We start from the raw sequence: 24264 nt of genomic DNA, 5'->3' as shown, positions 1-24264 counted from the left end.
AAGTCTTCAGGAAAATTCCCCACCCCATTTTCCTACCGATCGATCATTCTTTATTTGGGATCGCAGGATATCGTCTCCAGCTCTGTTCTCGGGGGAGAGAGAGAGAGACTTTTGGCTTCATGCAAGGAAGCAGCAAAAGTGTCTTTCTCCCCCAAAGTCCGCTAGAATGGCACAGCCTCTTGGAGCAGGATGCCTTGCAGGATTCCAAAGACTCGTTTCTGGCCGAGTTTGGGGGAGAGAAAGAAAGACTTCTGCTGCTTTCCTTGTGTGCAGCCAAAAGCAAAGAAAGAAGCAGAAAGAAGCAGCCCGGTGGCCAGGGTAGGTGTGTGGGGTAAGTGGGGCAAGTTCCCCCCTCCATCCTTTCCTCACTCCCCTCACATGTTGTTCACAATGCAAGTGACGCAAGCCTTGTGTTCCTGCGGGCCATGTGGGCGACGCAGCCTTGTGTTCCCATGCAGCCTGGATTAATTGCTTTGGGGGGGGGGTGACATTTCTCTGTAAACCACCAAAATTTTCTCACAGACCACCAGTGGTCTGCAGCCCACCGGTTGGTGACCACTGGTCTAGAGAGCCATTAAGTTAGGGCAAAAACTTTTGGCTCTTGACCTAAGCTGCTGTAATAGACTAAAACTATATTGGCCTATAAGGCCCAAAAAGTGATTTTGTGATCTGGAGAGCTGAACTCATCTAAGTTAATTTCTCTGTTAGCCTATCCTTGTCTACCCTAAGCTCTTATTCCCCCAGCGACATAGTGATCACTAGCTAGGGTTCCATTTCCTGTTTGTGAGAAGACAGGCACAAAACAATAGTTCTGCTTGCTCAGCATCACTCATTACCACTTCACCATTTTCTCTTTACAACAGATCTCCAATCTCTTTGGCCTTTTTTGTTCTGACATACCCAAAGACTTTTCTTGGTTGTTTTCCGTTTTCCTTGCAAACCTCAGCTCATTTTGAGCTCCAGCCTTTCTGACAAAATCCTTTAGTTTCTGAAGTCTACCATACTGTACATTCTTCTTTGCTTATGTTTCCCTTCTTCCGTTTCCTGCATAAAAAACGTGCATCTTCCAGGGCTAATTTTAAAGGTCAGAAGAGAAGCCACAGGCATCTCCAGAGTCCTGGGGGGACAACTGCATGAAATTGTCTTTTTCTTCTTCCTAGAATAAGGTTTGGGGAATTTTCTTATTTTTATGGTAAGATAATACAATCAGGTCAGCTTCCACCTAAGTGCAAGTCAGCTGAGAATGTGGTAGTATTGAAGTGGCAGGTATAAATTATAGAGAACTGAGTTTGTCCAGGACTGGAAAAGGGAGAGTTTGAGAACTAAATGTGTGGCACCGATGTATATTCAGTTAGGGAAATTTAACACTCTGACTTCAGCCTTTGTTCATCCTGTCTTGATTTGTGAGAATATTAGCTGTAATATCCCAACTGTTAGGATTTCATGACTACTGAAATTTCAATGAAGCAATGCCATATTTATAGTTTGATGTACAAATTAGTCTTCGAATTAATAAAATATTTACTTTAATAAGAGTATTTAAAATAAATTTGAAACGTTTGTCACTTAAGCTAAATACACAAAACAGGAAAAATATGTTGCATTTTAAATAAAGTTAAACATTTACTATACAAAACATATTTGCCTTGAACCATCAAAGCGCTATTTTTTCTTATCCAAGAGTGCCCACTTTATAAATATGCGTAAAGACACAAATAATTTACCATATTGGTTCAACTACTTCAGTTCACCATTTTTCTAACAAGGAAACCATGACTTGAATAGAAACTCAATAACTTCAGTAGTGCTTCTTATCAAGGGTTTCCCCCATCCATATATTCTCCATTTCATAATATTTAGAGAAACTATAAAGATTATTCTTATTTATAATAAAGACTTCAGTTTCAAAGGCTTTCAGTCGCTGTCTTCCCAGTTTTCATTATGTACATCCATGTCATACGTGGTATTGTTTCATGGCCACAATAAAGTAATGTTCATAAGCAAGTGCAAAAAACGATAGCAGGTAGATCTATCATCACAATCATTTTCCTCATCTATTCAAAAAGGATTAATAGTTAGATTCAACATTATGGCACCCTGGAGAGTTTTGTGCTGTTCTGCAAATGCCCTGGCAAAATTTACATGTATGGTATTCAGCTTTGTTCGGGTATTTTCCCACATCATTATAGTTGTGCTTTTAAAGTTGTAGCAACGTTTCGGCAGAATCTCATCTGCCATCATCAGGCTTCTGTATTGTGTTTGTCAGATAAACACAATACAGAAGCCTGATGAGGGCAAATGACATTCTGCCGAAACATTGCTACAACTTTAAAAGCACAACTATAATGATGTGGGAAAATACCCAAACAAAGCTGAATACCATACATGTAAGTACCCGTGAAAACTTAAGAAGACAAATATATATATATATATATATATGAGATGAAATCACTTCATATTCTAAAGAAAGCAATGGGACATCTTGAACTGTGTAGAATACTTTAAAAACACACAAATACATTTGCAAATGAAGTCATCTTATGGTGAAAATGGATCGGCCGTTGTCCTATGAAGTGTCCCACAAAATTACTTTGACTTTTCAAGTGTTGCTTTCTTCAACTCTTACAACTGTAGTTTGCTTACAGATCTGTCTGGTAGGACTGGTAACACAAAAAAATGCCAGTAGGGATTCTTTCTTCTCCATCTTTTTTTTTGAGACAGGAAATTATAGCCTGCATTTTGACACTTTTTAGTTGGCTCCCAGGTGGTTTCTCTAGGACACACAGAAAGGCGGAATCCTGCAGGCTATGCACTAGCAAACTGCTCGTTTGTCATTAAATACATTCATCACGTCATTCTTCACTAACTGCAATGTTAGAAGGCACACGCTTCGTGGAATAATATTGCAGATTTATATACCAATACAGTACCTCACATGGAATTTAGCAGGCAACCAAAGCCTTTTCTCTTCCACATGTCCAGGCAGCATTGCCTACATTCAACAATGACTTTACAAACAATTTCTTGTAATATATGACTTCAGGATAGTGCAAACAAATTATTCTTTGGCAATGTATGATAAGGTGAAATGCAGAATTCCATTAGCCACTATTTCAGAAGAGCTTGATATAAGATTAGAGAATGCTTTGTTTCTTTCTCTTGTTCCAGACAAAAGATCAAGTCCCTGAGACAAATTCGGGTTATTCTTGGCCAAAGGTATGGTTTCACAAGACCAGATGATCTGTTGAAGCCCTGGATGGGAGGAAAAAAAGAAAGGCATTGATTGCTGAGCCAAAATAGACTTTTGTTTAACACCCAAGAATCACTACATTTATTTACATTGCTTTTTAAATTAATAACAAAAAAGAAGAGCAACAGAAAAGTGATAGTGACACATAATCAAAGAGAAAAAAGGATAAAAAGTGCTATAACAAAAAAGTGGAAAAATGTGACAACCCCCCAAGTAATAATAATAAAAGTTACAATACTCAAGACATATACAGTACATTTCGGATAGTCATACACTACGTTTTTACTGAGAATATTCATTGTAAAAAAACCTCATATTTCATTATACTTATCCATACATCTGTAGGCAATCTGCCCATGGATGGCAAGTGCAATCAGATCTTGAATCAATGGGTTGAAAGAGGCCAGCTAAGTATCACTACCCAATATTTGTTCTGTACAATCTCTTGATGTCTGCTCCCACTATGACCCTCTTCCTTATTCACACAACCTATTGAGTTTTTCTAATAAATCAGCTTGTTGCCTGTATTAATACCCATATCATACTAGTGCACAGTACACAGTGATTAAAAAGGGAGAACCTGCTTGCCATCAGAAGAATGTTTTACCATATTTATCACTTGTATTTGCAAAGGACTTCAAGTTAAACCACTATAAGGATTTGGCTTGCTCAGATTTATAGCAAATAAAACAGGCAACAGTTTGAGGAAAGTGTCTGCCTTTGAATCCTTGCAGTTTCTTTTTCCTCCAAAGCTGGTCAATACTTGCCTTGCTGCTTCAGTTACAATTGAGTCACAAACTTCAATGAATTTGGAATCCACTGAATTTAACAATTATACTTAAAGCTAATGACAGTCTGAAATATATTCATTATAAGACCATCATACTCACACATTGTGATTTCATAAAGTTTATCAATTTTACATTGATTTAAAAAACCCAGTAAGATAAAAAGTACAAAACAAATAATACTTACAATAAACACACAGCCAAAGCTGGGTATAACATTCTCATAATATAGTCAACTCATTTAACAACCTGGTTAAAGTGCCCACTTCTCAAATCATTGCTTATTTTTACTTTCACCATTTCCCTCTCCCTCCATCAGCAGATGCATATTGTCTTTTCCTAGAAATATAAAACTCATTTAGTAAGTTGTTGGCCTTTCAGAGGCCACCAGAATATTTGTTAGAAGGCCTGCAAAGGATTTACACTTTACAGTCACTACAGTGAAAAAATGTAGTCATTCAGTTGACGACAAATGAATGTGGTAAACACAGTGAACCTTGACTTTAACATGTTCTACGAAATAGAATACATTCTTCTATGATATTCTATGAAGTGTCTCATGAGATTCTGATGGAGAATAGTAGAAAGTGAGGTGAATTATGATACTTTTGGTATGAGCTAAATGCTAAAATGGACTGAGCAATCATACACCACTAATATCCATTAACTATTCCACATTAAGATGGAAGGAAGTGTTATCCAGAAGGATCATGAACAGGTGGAACATTTGCAGAAATCAGCAAAATGTATTTCAGAAAATACAAACTACAAGTCCTACCTTTGAGTAGGAAAAATCAAAGATATGAGTACTAGATGTGAGGTATCATCACAGACAACAATAACATACAAAAAGGAACTTGGTGTTTTGGCCAATTGTGAATTAAAATATATGCCCACAGTATAATGTGGTTGCAAAAAAAGCAATTTTTAGGTTGTATCGACATAGGTAGAACACCATGCACAAGAAATCATAATCCCTTTTACTTTTTTTTGCATTGGTCAGACGGCATCTAGATAATTGTGTTAAATTCTGGGCACCACATTTTACAAAGAATACAGTAATAACCAAGTGTAAGAAAGAGTTCAGAGGAAAACAATCAAAAATACAAGAATTCTGAAGTGAAAACATTGTAAGGAATATACAGAAGCTGAATCTGAAGAAGCTACTTGGATAAGCAGTGAAACATTTTGAACAAGAAGAAAAAAAAGCCCAGTTGCCTTGATTCAATTCCAGGCAACTTTACTTGGATCACTGAGAATCTTGACATATTTATAAGGAATAATTGGTGGAGTTCATTATCTTTAGGCTGGATGAAACTCTGGAGACACACAACAGCAGTAAATAGAGCCTACATGGTTACAGATCTCAACCAATGTATAGCAGTTATACCTATTTTAAAATTTCACTATTTTTTAAAAAATTACTCAGTTCTTAACAGCTATATGCATATGTAAAATTAATTAAATATTAGGAACAAATTCCTAACAATAGAACCTGTTTGACAGGGTCAACTAGCAGAGTTAATAGCTCTCTTTCACTGAACGTGTTCCTGTAAAATATGGACAGCTGAGATATTTGTTTGGATTCTGGCAGTGATTAAAGGAGTTAAACTCAGGGCCTAAGTGACCTCTTCCAACTCTTGGATTTGGATTATTTTCACAGTATTATACTGATTGTCTGGACATGTTCTACAAATGCCTATGTTTCAATAACGGTAGTAGTTGCTAGTTCTCCATTTCTGTTCTGGGAAGGTCACTTGACCATGGTCCTTATCCCTGTTAGTCAGCTCATTTTAAGTATGTAATGAACACAATACTAGTCTTCATATAGCCTGTACCCAATGTCAAAAGTAAACATAGCACTTTTAACATTATATTGCAAATTGCTTCAAGGGAAAATGTTTTGGATAGGAAGTGGAGTAAGAAAACATTTTTATCTGAGACATTTTAATTATATTGCACTTAAATTAACTTCAACCTCTGCTTATAAGCATGGCTGAAACAATTTAAGTCCAAGCACTTTGAAGTTTGATAAGTGATGTAAAAAGCAATTTAAGTAAAATATAAACATGGTATAAAAAAGTCTACTATCAGCAATTTAATTAAGCCACTCTGAACAGTTGATATAATCTACTTTTTGGGATAGTATATTTTCCCTGCTAATATCAGGAAACATAACTGACTGATTTAATCCAAAATAATAAAAATACTATTGGTTGAAACTTCCTATTTCTTCAGAAATTTGGAATAGGCATGGAAGGGAGATTGGTGCCATTGGATAAGGGACATTCCTTCTTGTATGATACAATAAGAGTCAGACCTCAACATAAGATAACATTTCAAGGAAAAATAGGGTGAGAAAAAGAAAATCAAACCCCTGGGGATTCTCAACCCTCCAAGTGATGTCCTTCAGAAGTCAAAGACCTATAAGGAAGTAGAAAGATTTACTTTGCTCTGAGATGTCTTCTTGAGCATTCATACTGAAATTCACCCATTTCGTTGTGATTAATAGTATATAAGGACTACAATTCCAGGAAGAAATCTCTTTCTTGAGAAAGAATTTTTCAAATAACTGCAGTCCTTGAAATATTTTGTCAGCTCTTCCCAATATGGGGGCTGCCAGATGATATACAATCCTATTCCTGTAATCCCAGCAAACTAACTAGGGGTTATAGGAGCTGTAATCAAACACATCCTGATGGTAAATGTTGAAGACAACTTATTTGATTAACATTGGTATACTGTATCTTTATTATCACAAGATTTTATTACCATTACTATAATAAATATTTGTTCCTATCTTTTCAGAGTAATATTTTTTGGATTAAAATTTTTATTGCTCACATTAAAAACATTGTCAAGTTCGGTGGGTCTTCAACACATGCATAGATCAAAATTTGAATATAAAGCACTACAATTTCTTGAGTTAAAAACTACATGAATTCAAACATACACAATCATAGATTAATTGAATTGAAGACCATGACATATAGATTCTTCTTTGGCAACATCAGAGAGATACCAAGTAAGGGGGGAGGGGAGGGATGTGATCTAGATATTTTCATCATTCATTCCAATATTGAATTGATCATTTGGCAACTATGCATAACATCATTCAATTATTGCTTTACTTAAGACTGAGTTCAGGATGGTTTTCTGAATCTTCCCCCTGGAGGCTTTCAGGTTTTTCAAGTAGTGCAAGGATTCTTCACAAACTCAAAAGAAGCCAATTAGAGGGAGAAAATAATATATATGCTTTAAAATGTTTGCCACTTAAGGGTGAGGCAGAGAATAGATGGGGTAGGCCCAGTCAGAGGTGGTATTTGCTGGTTCTCTGAACTACTCAAAATTTCTGCTACCGGTTCTCCAGAACTGGTCAGAACCTGCTGAAAACCACCCCTGTTTTGCATGCAATTGAGCATTCCAGTGGCTTGCTGGACATGCTTGGTTCTTGATGGGCTATTTTGGTGTAGCCACTGTACAGTTACTTCAGAGTGCTTGTTCTTTTGAAAACTATGATACTCCTGCCTGATGCTGTCAGTATATAATATGGGTTTTGGCAACAACTTAAAGGTTTCAATGTAAAATTTTAGGAAAAGAGTAAATGGTGTACATATTGTTTTATTATATGATGTCCAGAGCCATTGTAGAGTTGGGCAGCCTTATACATTCTTAAATTAAACTAATGTACATGGATTTATTCTAGAAAACACCCCAACCTTCTGGACCAAATGATGGACATGTGTAGCCCCTGAAGGCATATTGTGCTGCTTTACTTGTAAGTTAGAGATAAGAAAGCCTGCAATGTTAACAGACCTTTGGCTCCAAAGTTCACTTACCCATTCAAAGTGATTATGTTGTATTATGTTTCAATCAATAGTTTGATTAGGACTCAGAAGTGGCCCTTAATCCAGAATCGTAGAGTAGAATGAAACTTTTTCTTTTAGGGAGATATTTTGATGTTGAAGACACTTACAAGGGAATTTCTTTTCTGCTTTCTTTTCCTTTTTCTATTTCTGTTCACTTTTCTTCTTTAATATTTTTCTTTTTCTTAGTTTTTTTATAAGTTATTTATCTTTGTACTTATAAACTCTAATACAATTATCACAAAAAAGGAAATGGCTTCCTATGGTTTCAGTTTGAGTGCATACAGTATTACAACAATAATCTATAGCTACTACATATAGCTGTATCATTAAACTTCATAAGAAGCTATTTTGTTTACAGCGTTGCTTGCATATCTAGTAAAGGATGGTGAATTTTAAAAATAAAAGAATAACGTTTATGGAAACAAATCATGCTACAATCTGAAAAGTATTTGAATACTGAAATACATTAAACAATTTAGGAATAAATGTGTACATTAAGGATCTTTTTTCTTCAGTTCAGTTGGAAATGAGTTAAAACTGTCAAGATTTAGAAAAAAAACTGGTATTAATATTCAGCTGTACAACATTCTGCCCCATTTCCTCTGTGACATTTCTACAAATTGGTTCAAGTGTAACCAGCAGAATGTTTTACATATTGAGACAAATTACTGCAAATATGGAGACAGCTTATTCTCCACCATGCTAAGATTCATATATGCATGTCACTTTCTGTGGCTACATCAGATCTTTAATCTGTACCTGGGGGTAACAAATACAGTACAAAATATGTCATGTTACCTTAATAGACAATTATTAAACTGAAGTATTTTGACTTTTTGCCAGATCATTTAAGCACTATAATCAAAATTATCAGTCTCTTGACCTTGCAGATGCCATCAACATTTATGTTATCAATATGTTTAGCCCTAAGCTACAATACAATTAGTCATTTAAATTGCAGAGATCTTTCACACAAAATAATTAAGCTCCATTTCTGAATAGCAGGAATATTCTGCCTGTGAGTTACATTGCTCAAACCTTTGAATTGCAGCCTGGAATAGCTCTATTTACTATACAGGCATAGCTTTTATGTCAACAAATGTAGCCTAAACCCAAAGCTGCTACAAAGCTTAACACCATCTGAATTCCACTTGCCTCCAATAAAAAGTACATTAGTTCTTCCAATTACATTCAACTATGATATTTGTTGTTTTCTAGCAATTTTAATGAAATGCATCTCAATTAGACATGAATGATGAGTATGAGAAGCTCAAGATGCATCTAACACAAAGGGGAATTTCATAGCTAATTTAAATGATTCACATGTTAATATGCTTCTTGCTCCCCAGAGAAACAGATTTTCTGCAACAGTTAATCTCTGTATTCTTTCAGAATAACTAGATTATAACTGAGTAGATTTCAGGCTTTATGGATCTATTTTTGTTTTTAGGTTTTTTTTATAAGACCAAGTTTCCCACAAGGGTCATGCAAAATAGTTTTTAAAATTAGTTAATTAATTAGTTATTATACCAACTTTATTATTTTTTTTATAAATAATTCAAAGTGGCAAACATACCTAATGTTCCCCATCCTATTTTCCCTACAATAACAACCCTGTGAAGTGAGTTAGGCTACCATCTGAGTTATTACAAACCAGGGATTTTTTTCAAAAAAGAAAGAAAATTCAATAGTAAAGTGGCACAAAGGCATGTAGGCTTATTTTACAGATAAAAAATAAAAACAAAGAATGGGAAAGCACTTAATATAAGGTCAACTGAAACTTTTAAACCTGAAATTTGCTAAACTACAATCAAACATCTTATGCAAGATCAACAAATGCATCTGTCAGTAGATGTTAATTTATCCCTTCCTCCTCTACTTTATATTAAAAAAAATCAGGGCCACAAAAAAGAAAAACTTTATTTTAGTTTGTCATGCTGACATATTTTCATCCAGACTAACCAAAATAATTTGTCAATATGCATGTCAGAATGTTGTAGTATTATCATCCTTCAATAAAGCACTCCTGATCAAGGCTGCACTTATAGATTTTGACAGCTATTGGAGGCTGAAATGAGATCATTGAATATGAAATGCCAATAACCACCATGGTATTTATTATTTTCCATGAACTGCACTATTAACAGAAACCAATGCTAAAGTCCAAATTTCATCACTTTTGAAAAATAAAAATAAGTGACAGGATAAACTACTCTTAAAGGATCATGTATTATAATTTTCAGAAATATAGGAAGTAGGATCATTGTTCTAGTCTACAAATATGCATTCTCCAGCATAACAAGGAGAAAAAGGAAAGATTAAAGGATGCAAGATTCAAGTTGCCTCTTGAAATGAAAACTCCTGAAGTCTCAAAAAACTGAGGGAGGATTGCACTGGTTTTGGCAGTTCAAAATGTATATCCACATTATGAAGCAATTACCAACTTACCTATATATAACAGGGATTTGGCTAATTAAATTTATTGATTAAATTTATTTGCCACCTACCTTGCCATGATACTGAAGGCAGTTTACAATAATGAAAAATAAGAAAAATGGAAAAAAAAGTATAAAGAGAAGTGATAGAACAATAAATAAACAACAACAAAGGAAAATAATGAGAATAATAGATCAATATGATAAGCAAAACGATGGATGGGAGGGACAGCAGAGAGCACGAGGGGGCGGACGGGGGGAGATGGAGTCTACAATCAATCTAGCAGTTATCTCTAGAATGGAACTTCCCCATCTGATTCCCAGGCCAACTGAAAATAAATAAGGAAATGCATGCATACATAAACACATACATACGTATCCATGAAGTATGTAGATGAATTTTTAACATATGCTATGCTACGTGATAAATAACATCTGTCAGATGTAATTCAATAGCAATATTTACAGTAAAATTTGTTTAGACTAGCAGCATTTTCAACTTCTAAGACACCAGAGATACTGAAACAATTGGTTAAATCCTTTACAATTAAAAACCTACTATTTGTTTTTATAGACATTTGTTATCAATAAATCATTTTGATAACCACTGAGAAATAAGTAGAATATAAAATTAGAGGTTCCTATATTTCCCAGACAATGGAAGAGTGACTTAACTTCCATAGCAAGAATGACAACAGACCTTAAACTATGATTATGTAACAAAAAAAAATACTTAAAATGTATTGGACACATTTCTATAGGAAAGGACATTTGTTGGTGATGTAATAAGGATAATGCTTCTTTAAAACACAAGTTTTTACAATGTCCTAATCATGAATCCCCAAATTTGCATTAATTCAGTTGCGCTAATTTTCATGGGTGGGTTTGGGGAGGGGGATGAAGTCCTATAAGCTGCTATATTTAAACTAGTCAAAGTAAGCTAGTGACATATATAAAGCTTCAGAGTTTCATTCTTAGCATATAACTTAAATGTTTCCTTGAAGCTAATGAACTCTTAAACCAGTTCTGCTAGAGAAAGAGACAATTTTATCTTTTGATTATTATTATTATTATTATTTTTTGCTCATGTCCAAACCTTTTTATAGGTCTCTGAGAGGTATACTGGCTAAAGAAGAAATGACATCTTCCACTCAAGCCCAGAGAGCTATCTGCTGCATGTACCCACTGCACAGGAACAAAAGATGCTTCATTACACTCTGAACTATATATTATAAAATTCAAAACACAATTTGGGGAAATTAGCACTGCCTTATTCCCTACTGATAAGATCAGTAACTAGAGTTGAGACACATGTGTGCGAAACTAATTTATTCCTGACATTTATCTGCTTTAGAAAATGCATCCTTGCATTCAAATTATTCAGTTCTACATATTTAAGTTAGCCAACTTTTCTGAAAATATGCAATTAGTGCATATAGATCCTCAAGCCATATTTTACTTCAAGGCCCTCCTTTCTTTGCCGAACAGAACAAAATATTGTTTACATATCAGGATGTTTTGTCTTCCTTGTTATTATGCCTGCAATGCAAGTATCCTGCTTCAAGATTTCCAAATTACCTGGTAATTATGAAATATTCTTAGTTACACTTGTCTGTACATAACCTTATATTCATTTGCAACATACCAGCATCATTTTAAAATATGTCCGAAGATGAATACTTTCATGAAACAGTTCTAATATATTCCTGGCAAGCAATGAATACTTAAGCTGCAGTATCTCATGGCGAGAAAGAATGGTAGACAATACATGAAACAAGTTTCCAGTATTTCAAGATGTTTTTATGAATATTGATGGCAAGTGGATGGGATAAATGCCATTGGCTCTTTAAGACCTCTAGATCTGACAAGCTAAGGTGGATTCCATAGAAAATCATAGCACCGATCCAACCACTCATCTACTTTTGTTTCTAAATAGACTCTTCAGAGAAATGCTTACAACTAATGAAATCACTAACTTGCAATTGCTGTATTTCCTAGGCATCTTATAAATATGCAAAGTACACGTACAGTATGCCTAAATGTACTCCTGCTCATGTAGCACAAAATTTTGAATTCTATTGTTCTGATGCGTGACTCCATTGCCATGGGCATTTTCATCAATAGTGTTATATAGGATTACACCAGGAGCGTTTAATAAGAAAGAAGTCAAAGCAGCGACAGCAAGAATATGTCCAAGGGGCACCCATTGCAAACCCTCTAGCATTATACAAAAGGAAAAACTAGAAATAATTACTACTTTGCTCTTATGCAGCTTCTTCCTGCTTAATAGTAAACATAATGATTTACCTAATGAAAAGTTTAATTGTGATGGGAGGGACCTGGGAAAGCTGTTACACCAAGCTCATGATTTCAAATCTTTCAGCAGTAATTAAGAGAGATAAAAGCTCATTCTATACACATAAAGATAGCTGCTAATTTATTAAAATTATACACCCAAGCTCAAAGGCAAGTTAATATTTCCCACTGGTGTGTTAATTTGCTTTTGTGGGCTAGCTGGGTTGGTCTTCTGCTCCTATGTCTCCTCTGTATGCTTTAACCTTCTGGACATCCTATTTCACAATTTTTCAATATTCCACCTTTTATCTGCATAGGTATTCTTAAAGCAACCACAATCCAGAAATCTACTGCATAGTTCACAGGAGTAGCGAGAGAAAGGACAATTAGCCTACCAATGATTTTTTTTTTATCATTGTCATTGATTACTACTGCCATTGTCAATTCATTTTTAAAGCTCTGCTTCTTCCAATAGAAGACTCTTTAGTCTATCTGGCACATTGAAGCCAAGCAGGATTAATATATGAAGTATATTTCGTATTGCTGTTGAGAACTGTAGAAACTTACACATTGATAGAGTCATGCAATAATGCTAGAGGACAGCTGGTTTCTATTAGGATTGCAGCTGTCTATTTACCTACAGTATATACTTTTTTCTCCTTTTCTAGCAAGCACAACCAACAATTCATGTTAAATTTTCCTCATCTAGAAGTACCATAAATGTCCAATTTTGAGAGTGGGATGTACGTCATTCTTTAAAGTCTGGGATTCTGTTCTGATTTCCATAGACTACTCTCATTCTAGTCAGAAAGAATATTTTATGAAGTTTCTATATGAACTTATTCACTTATCAAGACTGTTATTGCATATCCATTTATTTATTATCTTTTTCCCTATTTTGTCTCAGGTTTTCAATCACAGACGGTCACTATCCTTCCAACCCTCTTTCAGTTCGACCCTCTCAGTCATCATTCTGCACAATATCATATGCAAGATAATATAATGTAATGATATAAGATAATATAATATGAATATAATGAAATGAATTGTATGTTCTCAGATTTACTAAAACTCAGTTTTTCTTGATAAGAATTATGTGAATTTGTAGTTGAATCTAATAATGTTATAATAATAATTCAATTTAATATGTATTGTTGATTTATGTAACATGAATGTATGTTTCTTTAAAACACAAGTTGAAGACTGTTTTATGTTGATGTTCTATGTTTGTGTTTGTCTTTAAAAAATAAAAATCTTTTTAAAAAACCATTCTGCACAATATCCACTGGCTGTTCTGAAGATTCTCTTTCCTCTCAAACCAGGTTTTCTTTCTCCCTCTAATTTTGGGGGGAGTTTCTGCAAATCATGCGGTTCCTCCCTCTGTTGTTTCATGGCCACTCTTGCTACATAATCACAATTGCGGTATTGAAATATTGAATGAGAGAAAGTGGTGATTGCAATTCCTTAACCTTAAACGACTCTTAGCAAAAAAACAAAACTATTCAGAAAAAGACTGTTAAGTCCTGAGATTCAGTGATGGCAGATTGCCCAATTGGTTTCTGCAAAGGAAATAACCTAATCTAGAGATCTACCAAGTCTGATTATTCAGAAGCTAGGATAACCACCAAGTGGCAGTGGGATTCCAGACAATCAAAAGCGCCCGGAGGAAAGGAGGATGGTGGGCTTAAAACCAGTGCTGGGAATCAAAAATAATTTTTGTAAAAATTGATCGGGAACCTGCCTCAGAACACAGCAAACTCTTAAGAGTGATTCTCCAATACAACATGGGAAGTTTTTGGTGGCCATGAATCAGGAAAAATCAGGGGAAAGAATTTAGAGCAAAATAAATAAATATAAACATAAAATAAATTATATTAAATAAAGAATACAATTATTCAGTGTAGTTTCCTCTGTCAACTTAAACATTATCTTTAGTGACAGAAGTCCCCATGCAAGGCTGTGGGACATGTTTTGAGCATCTGAAGCTGTGGGAATATAAAGACACAGATTCCCTACCCAGAAATAGAGCATATGTGATTAGAAGAATGTAATTTTCTAAAGCTAAGCTCAGAATGTAAGTGCTATGTTTGTTAAGCAATGGACAGAAAACAATACATTTGAAGGCACATCCACACTAAACACATGACAGATGCACCTACAATCATGTGAACCTGCCATTTCTAGTCTTCCTTTCCCTTGCTTATCTGAGTCCACCTCAATCAAAAGTATTAAAAAATAGTGACAACAATTAAAGAGGCACTGTGAGAAAACATTTTAATTTGCTTTGACTGGGATGTGTTTTTAACAGGCGGAAGCAAAAAGATTTCTAGAATTTTTTTTGTTATTTTTAAATCTATTTAAACCGGTTGATACCAAAATGTATTTGGAACACAGCCAAAATTATTAGGAAGATTTACTACTGAAAAATTTCTAAGACCATTCCTAGGGAGGGTAGATGGGCTTTCAATGGGAATAATGGGTGTTCTTCTATATTATTGGACCATTCCAACTTTTTTTCACACTGGGAAACCAATAGTACAACATCCCATAAGAATTTTATAGGAAGATTCTAGATAAACATTTTTATAAGCTTTGTTTATGTGCATGTTCCTTAACAGTATGTTTTGCTGCAGTATTACCGGTATTAGAATAGTTCCTTCACAGAACACCACACAATCAAGTCCAGCTCACTGGATGCCAAATAAAGGTCTGATTCTTATTTTAAACACCACCTCCCTTTTTACAACCCTATAATCCCTTAATTCAGGGTAGAGTCGGGGTGACTGGATGAAGTTGACCATTTATTGGCTGGATGCTCTTCCTGACACCATGTGGAATTCGCAGCAGATGTCAGAGAAACATCTGACACTATCTAAGATTGAGCTCTCCACCTTCCAATGGAAGGCGAGTGTCTTCGCCACCAGGCCAGCACATCCCTCAGAGGGCCGATTCCTAGGAAAATGATGAACTATTCCACTATAAAACAATTCCGTGAGCAGACCTTACAAAAAACAGACAAGGTTCAGCTGGTGAAGATAATGCAGCAGAGGGGGGAAAGCATAATGTTACAAACCTCAAGTCCAGAAAAAGAAATAGACGAATCCAGTGGTCTCTTTTTTCTTGGCCCAAGAGCTTCCAGGGCTGCACGATTAGCCTCCCTTTGCTGCATTTGTGCAAATTCTAGTTGTTGCATCTAAGAGTAAGAGAAAGTTATGGAAAATTAACTCTGAGTATAGTGAAAACTATGCTTTATTAGCTTTTTCCCCACGTTGACCTGCTCTTTAAATAGCAGAGAAGTGTTATTGGTCCTAAACATACATATAAACAAACAATGGTTGGAATTCACACTTGGACAGCACTGTTCACAAGGTCCCTCTTTATTATACGTTAAATTATTCCAGTAGGATTTTTATCATATAGATAAATGTGGTCAAAAGATAGAAATAAATACAGAAATGTGGTCCAAAGCTCTTAAGTGCATTCAGATCAATCATGGTAGTGTTTTAAAATAGATATTTTATGCACTAGGTTTTACACTAATTTTTGGTTTTGCTACAGGTATTTTAGCTTCCTTCTTGCAGAGGGCAGCTTTGAAATATAAATAATTACTTAGATTCCATTCTGGGGACTGCTTATAAAAAGCTCAAATAGCTATACTAGCATATATACTAGCATATATGCTATATATGCTTTTGTAGGCTATGACAACGTTGTACATGTGAGCCAGACATATGTCCCTTTATCTACTGACAGAATTAACAATGATAAGCATCAGTTACTGAGGAATACGGGGGAAGATGTGCATTCTTAAACTAAATAAAGCAAGTCTGCACAAAGCCAGCTGATTCTTCTAGCTTCATCCTTATATATATTCACTCAAAAAAGGCAATCAGAAGCCATAGAGAAAGCGTTTCAAAACCATTTCCCCTCTTCGATTTTTCCATCAGCTCCAAGTACAAAGATTTTTTTTTAACCTGTGTAAAGATCAAATTGCCATGAAAACATTGCAGAAATGGTAAAACGGTCTTTGTTGCTCCTGGCCTTTTTAATAATAATATATAGGGTTTTTAAAGTCTAGTCTTGAAGCAATCAAGTAGTTTCTAGGTGACACAATAACCATTTTGGTTAATCTGACCTGAAGCACAAATAAAGTAGAGGTATATTTTTAAAGCCCTTCTCAATAGTTAGATGGCATATGCAGCCAAGCTACAGCCACACAAAGGAATTTAAAAAGGAAACTCCTGTCTGCTCTGTTCAGCATTAAGGGGAAAAAATCTACCTTGCACAAATTAAAATTTTCACATTTATAAAAGTTCACTGCATCACCTTCACTTCCCTCCACTTTTTCCACAAATAAGGTATCTACCTGTTATTTAAAGACCTGTACTAGTTTAAAATGTCCATATAAACCAAGGTTTGTTACCAGGTCAACTGAAACATGATTTTATTTACCTTCAAGATAACTTTCCCCCAAACCAGTGCATTGCAGATGTATTTGGATTACAACTGACAAAACACTAGGCTGGAAACTGGAAGTTGAAATCCTGAACTATCTGCAGAAGACCAACTTAAAGAAAGATGCATTAGAATTTAACTGAATATTAAAACATTATCTTACATATCTTACATTTATCTTGTGCAAGAATACAGAAGACCCTAAAATGTTCAGTAAAGCTTGAACGATCTTCTTTATTATTTTTCACTCACAAGCCTAATGCTGAACAAGCAAAATGATTAGTCCATCTGTCCTCATCTCAACTCATTTTCACCTATCACCATCACGTATTCATCCATTTTCCATGCAGAATTAGCAATAATGGCATATGTCAAATAGGTAGAATCCCTAGTAACCCTACTACAACCCAAAACCATACTACTCTTGTCTTTCAATGAGATTTTCCATGGCCAGCTGCTAAACTCTCTCCCTAAACTCAGTTTATTTATCTTCAGTTTTATAACATTTTCTTCTTATCTTACAAATGTATCTAATAGTATTCTTTGTCCTTCTACAGAATCCTCCCCAGATGTAGCTTGCTTACATCCCCTAATACTTAAACTATATTTCTAAAGCTACCCCAGTTAAATAGGTACAAAGCACTAAAGAGTAAAACTTTAAAGCAACATTTTTACTTAAATTTACTTGTGATTGATACAGATAGATTAAAATAGATATAAAAATAAAAATTATTTTTTGATTTTAATTGTATATTTAATTATATATTTGCAAACATACTAGCTGTTTTAGGGAACACCTAAATTTATTTTCAGACTATCATTCAGAGACATTGCATATAATAAAGGAAAGTATGAATTTGATGTTACTGAATCATCAGGGGAAGAATTTTGCAGATCGTTAGAGAGCAGGATATTCATAGGGGCTCAAAGGGAGGCAATAAACATCCATATTGTAGGAGTAATCTTTTTTTTTAATGTCATTTAACACATGCGTTAACATTTTAGCTTCACAGCACAAAGGTTTGTTATGCTTTAATGCAAGTAAGGTATGGAGCCACACAGATTAAGAAAACTAGTTCAAGCAAATGAAAGGCCAGTGCCATCTGATGGAGACTTGAAAAAAAAAAAGGTGCTGCTTGCTATCATTAAAAAAGTGTACCATTTTTCCATTATCCAAAGTTGAGCTAAAAACACATTCATTTTTTTCCTGAAGTACAAGAAATATGTAATCATCAACTCCTGATAATTGGTTACTGCTACTATTAAAAATTTATTGTCTGGGAAAGCTTCTGCAAGGATCTCACCCTTTTGCAACAACCAGTGTTCTCTTAGCACTGAAACGCTGTACAGATAATCCTCGACTTACGATCACAATTGAGCCCAAAATTTTGGTTGTTGAGTGAGACATTTGTTAAGTGAATTTTACAACCTTTCTTGCTTCAGTTGTTAAGTGAAATCACTGCACTGATAAATGAGTAACCCGGTTGTTAAGTGAATCTGGCTTCCCCATTGACTTTCTTTGTTAGAAGGTTGCAAAAGGTGATCACATGACCTTGAGACACAGCAACAGTCCTAAATATGAGTCAGTTGCCAAGCAGCTAAATTTTGATCACATGATCATGGGGATGCTGCAAAGGTCATAACTGTGAAAAACATTCATAAGTCACTTTTTTCAGTGTCGTAACTTTGAATGGTCACTAAATAAACTGTTGTAAGTCAAGGACTACCTGTAAAGTCTTCTTTCTATAATGGGCCTGAAATAACTATTAAAAAAGGGTATATCAAGTAACTTAGAGTTTTAAAAAAAGGGGGGGGCATTCATGGTTTACAGGAGAGAAACATGGTAGAGAATGTATATTCCACATGTCCCTCCCAGTGGCTAAAAACACAACTAAAATCACAAGACGCTTTAAGCCAAAAAGGTAGAGCAGCAATAAAAGCCAAACATTAACAACTAATAGAAGCAACAGATGGACAATGTCAATCTTCCTATTTCCTTTGATATCCAAAATGCTTAAATATCATACATGACTTCTTGATCCTGTTTCTCTTAAAAATATTAATGTATTTCCACTTTCAGTTCTTTTCCTCGTGTCAATTTGTATTAGTTTTCCCAGAAAATTTATTCATTTGTATGTAATTTTTTAAAGGTAATTTTTTCATCATTAACTTGATGACATTAGTATTGACATATCTTAGCATTCCTGGATTAGTTAATCATCCTTCTAATTTGTGACATGTATTTTTTTTAAATTCCCTATTGTAGAGGCTTTTAATAAAACTTGCAGATTCCCTACATGTGTGGGAGCTGTGATAGCGCAATGGTTGGAATGCAGTATTGCAGGCTGCCTCTAACCACTGCCAGGAGTTCAGTCTCACCAGGTTCAAGGTTGACTCAGCCTTCCAGCCTTCCACTATGAAATAAGTCTATTGCTAAGTGTTATTACTACATGCAACTTTGTATGCAAAACTTTCTGCATGTATGAAGTATGAACAACTTTCACTTCTTTATAATTAAAATTATTTTATTTAAAAATTTCTTACACTTCGAAATGCGGGATGTGCATATTGAACCTTCTAGGCACCTTTCCAATTACATTAAAGTTAAAGCTCAGTGTTAATGCAAGTATTACTCCCAAATGGTTTAGCTATATTTATATCTTGAACTAGATTTTTGATTTTTTTCTGGTATTAAAATCATGTTCAATGCTCTTATATCAGCTCCATCCTAAATAATTCTGTCTTAGAGCAGTTAATTGCAACTGGAAATAGTGTTCTTGATACAGTCTTCCCCAACCTGGTATCTTCAGATGTACAGGATCACAATTCTCTATTGGAATCCCCTCTGACAATTCTATATGGGAATTCTGTGTTCCAATGTATCTGAAAGCATTCAGTTGAGAAACACTACATAGATTACATTCTGTAAATTCAGCCTGCATGAAGCAAACTGAAATCCCTCACTGTAAGTGTTTCACCATGTCTTTTGCCATTTCAGGATGCTATCACAGCTAAATCAAGAGACAAATATTTGGCCATACATAAATGCTATAAGAACAGCCTTTAAGAGCTAGAAATGGAATTTATTTCTGATTAGATGCTTCACTTTTGGAACAAGAGGCATGATAAGTAACATCACAAATGTGAGTGACACCAATATTTCCAGCTCTTTTCTGCAATTTGAAGGGCAGGAAAGATAAAAGGACAAAGGATTTTTTGAATCATTTGAAAGACCCTCAAGATACCCACACTGAATTTTCAATTCCCAAAGAGAAAATGAGCCCATGGAGAGTTTAAGGGTCTAAGCCTCTACTAAGAATAAAGGTATTTATGTTGCCCTTTAAACTTCCTCCTAGAAATCTGAGCTTACAAATATTTACACTATTTGTAAATAGTGATGTTTGCAGAGTTGCAGAATGTAAATGTAGGGAGATAACATTGTTTATTTTTTGTTATCGAGAATCACAGAATAACCAAGGAGAGTCCATTCTACCCAAAATAGTGTTTCTCTATCAAGCATAATAAAGACAATATAAATCCGACATTTTTTTTCTTTGCACAAGCTGACTGAGACTGTTTATTCTGTGAGAGACCTAGTTTTCTACTTCAAAAATAGCACAACTACTACCACTATTGCGACTACATTTACACCCAGCTTTCCTAAGTGGGTTCAAGTGACCTAAAACACTTTCTTGTTATCTTACCCAAGCAAGTTAGTGAAATAATTAGCAAAGTCACATACTAAGCACTACAATCAGAGAATTTGAATGGATCTTACCTTAACCACTATTAACATACTGACTCAGCTAATGAAATTAATATAAACACTGACTTAGATGTATTTCCTAAATAGGAATGTGACAGTCTTTCAATTATGGCTGCCCAATAATCCTGCCTCTGAATACAGTAATGAAAAAAACAGGATAATTATGTCGCATCTTAATGTAGATAACAACATATTGTATAATAGAGGTCAGCTATTTTTATGACCTTAAACATTCTTCATAATATCAAAATCTTGGTATCTGTCACATTTCTTGTTTGAACCATGGTTAAATACACTAAACTTGTCAGGTGGAAAGCTGACAGCCAAGGTTTGAGACCCGAGTGCCACGTGACAGGATGAACTCCTGTTCTTGCCCCAGCTCCTGCCTACTTAGCAGTTTAAAAACATGCAAATGCAAGCAGATAAATAGGTACCACTATGGTAGGAAAGTAACAGTGTTCTCTATGCCTCGGCATATAGAAATGCTGATCACGTGCCCACAGAAGTGCCTTCAGCTAAGAAACGGAGATGAGCATCACCCCCTAAAGTCAGACATGAATGGACAGGGGAAACCTTTCCTTTAATTTCATTCAACATTTTTATCCTGGAGGAAAGGGGTGCTACACTGGTGCTCTCTGGCTTATGTGCATTTTATCAACTACATAAGCAATATCTGCCACTATAGGATCATTTTCTTTCTTCAAATATCCCACAATCCTCTTCAGCAAGATGTCATTTTCAAATAAATTAGTTTAACCTGTTCTGTGCTCAGTTCCCCATTCTAGCCTTTGATTAATCCCCCTAGTATTTATGCCATGATAGTTACTGATGCTTAGATACAAATACATCATGCACCCATGCCTCCCCCTCCTGATTTCCCTTATCATGGATTCTATACTGTAAACTCATAAAAGTAGAGAGGTGTATTTTTGTACACAACAGTACACTGATCCAGAAATCCTCATCACGCTAGCTTATCATATAAAGCAGGGGATCTCCAACCTGGCTGGCTGAGGAACTCTGGGAGTTGAAGTCCACAAGTCTTAAAGTTGCCAAGTTTTGAGATCCCTGACATAAGTTTACTATAATAAAGTACACTGCCAGGAATATTTTTAAGGGGGACTGATATGAACAAGCATACAAGGTGTTGCAATTATATGGCAACATGCACATGCTCTATAGTGGCATGATATGGCCTGAGAACTCTGTTTTTTTAATCCTGAAATGCCCTACATCATCTAATTCTAGCCTACTGACTTCCAGCACTTCACAAACCATCCCTTAGAATGCTTAGATTGACTTGTTCGGAAAGAAACAAATGTTGCCCCCACAGAATACTTTGCAAGTCGTAATGGAGACCAATGAGACCCAAAGAACAGGTCATTTTTGTTAAATTTGGCAACATGCAGAAACCCATTTGACATCAAAACTCATCTGAAAGAATGGCATGCACTTTTATTTCTTTTCTCCTTCTCATCTTTGGCTGGAAACTGGTGGATTGATTTTCCGACCATTTTACTGGATTGCTATTTATTTTGCCTCACCTCTTACATTAATCCAAGCAATAAGGGCTTTTAAAGCATTCATAAATAACCCACTGCTGCTTCTATTGGCATCTAGAAGCCAACCGTAGCAATGTTAAGCAACAACAAATTTCATAGTTCAAGAGGCACAGTTAAGAAAAAGGTTGCTCAGAAAAATCACTCATTTACTACAAAGATCTTTTTTTTAATGGCACAGAATCACTCAAGTAACTATAGAAACCAATTTCTTAAGCTCAGTATCACACATCTCCCACCTCAATTGTCTTTATTATTGTTTTCTGTCAGATCCTTAATCAGAAATGTGAACAGGCTTGATTTATTCAGTGAGGGAAAAGAATCTGTAGGTCAAGTTAAAAAAAAAATCTCACTCACACCGTTTTCAACCTTAGGTATTTTCATTTAATTCTGTTCCCAGTAGCTCTGGGGGCAACTCCAGCGAGATCCAATATTAAGGCTCAATTAAAATAAGCTCCAATTAGTGGAGCTTTTTTCTCTCCGGCTAAAAAAGTCAGGAAATGGATATTGGGAAATGTAAAAAGTCAGCTACTGAGAGGAGGCTGCAGCAGACATAAATGAACTTATTTGTTGATTTCTGCAGTTGCTATGCACAGGCCTCTGGGAGTAACAGCTTAACCAGTCTAAGCTATAAACTAAAACCCCTGCAGCTAAACATGAACTGTGTGAAACAAGGGCTCCATTCCAGAACAGAAAACTGCTGGGCCCAGAAAATTAAAAGCCAGAGGCGTTTTCCATTTAAAACTAAATCCCAGTACCACCTCCCAGCCAAAGAATTATAAGCAGTATCAGATTTACAAAACGAACAATTACCCTGGAAAAATGTAGGCTATTGTACAGTCCCAGATGCTAAATTTTAAAGTGTCTTTTCCCCTCCCCTCATAATCCCACATTATATTCCTATCCAGCGCATTGCTGTAGTTGAGCTCTGCTTAGAAATAGTTATTTGTGAACTATGAAAGTGAAGTGTTAAGAGCTGATAATTCACTGGCCTCATTTGAAGCGTTGCCCTTGCCTGCAGCAGTTCCTGTCCTTCCCCAAGGCCTCCACAAATGGTATGTAACAGCAAAATAAACCCTGACCTAATTGCCAGGGGAGGCCTGACAACCTCTCCTCCTAACACGAAGCCAAACCTGGTAACTTGAAAGTCGTACCTCTTTTGCTTTCTGCTTTAATTGCAGCTGCTCTACATCTTCTTTATTGCAATGGCTCTGTTTAAAAAAAAAAAAAAAAGGAAAGGGAGAGAGGCAGAGAAAGAAATGTAATGGAAGTTACCCAAAATACATTCTCCTTAAATATTTAATCAGCTACATTTTTTTTTTGTTCTGATTGGAAATCTTAGCTCTAGGGGCTTCACGCCGCAAGCCAGACTGGCTTGGTTCCCCCCCCACCCCTTTCTGTGCCCAAACATCCTTTCATCAGGGATAGTTGCCTTGCTTGTAGCCCAGAGGAAGCTTGAACTAAAAATGATGCTAACGTTGTCAGTCAGGTCCAGTGTAGGCATGATGATGTTCATGTCAGGAGCAGACACTTGGGGAGAGAAAAGGAAAAGAAAGGCAGAAGGGGAGAAAAGAGTGTTCTAACCCCCATGTTCTGCTGGAATAATACAGTAGGCTTGCCTTAGGGGGTCTAATTTTAAACTCCCTTATTTCAGAATGAGGTAGATTTAAAAATAGAGCCATTTGTACGGCTTGTGATAATAGGTTAAAATGTATCTGTCACAAGGTCAATATAGATGATCAGCCAGCAGATGTTCTTAGTAAGTCTGCAAAAGCTGGCTAAAGGCCAGATAGCCCCTGACACCTGTAAAATGGGAATACCACTCTGACCTTTTTTAGGGAAGGAAG

At 35.6% G+C, this 24264-nt stretch overlaps 1 protein-coding gene across 1 annotated transcript in view; it reads right to left on the bottom strand.

The window, feature by feature from the left end:
- Nucleotides 1-1509: 1509 nt before the first annotated feature.
- Nucleotides 1510-24264, bottom strand: part of TAF4B (TATA-box binding protein associated factor 4b) — a 56909-nt gene continuing 34154 nt past the window's right edge. The window contains exons 13-16 of the mRNA XM_087931187.1: nucleotides 23572-23628; nucleotides 15711-15830; nucleotides 2406-3252; nucleotides 1510-2157 (exon numbers count right to left, since the gene is read on the bottom strand). Of these exons, the coding sequence (XP_087787313.1) occupies nucleotides 3109-3252; nucleotides 15711-15830; nucleotides 23572-23628 (321 nt within the window). The 3' untranslated portion in view covers nucleotides 1510-2157; nucleotides 2406-3108. The remainder of the gene's footprint in view (nucleotides 2158-2405; nucleotides 3253-15710; nucleotides 15831-23571; nucleotides 23629-24264) is intronic.

The sequence above is a fragment of the Pseudonaja textilis genome, chromosome 3 (genome assembly GCF_049901715.1).
Source record: "Pseudonaja textilis isolate UNSWEBS1 chromosome 3, rPseTex1.2, whole genome shotgun sequence".
Classification (NCBI taxonomy): Eukaryota; Metazoa; Chordata; class Lepidosauria; order Squamata; family Elapidae; genus Pseudonaja; species Pseudonaja textilis.
This window is presented reverse-complemented; position numbering and strand designations above follow the sequence as displayed.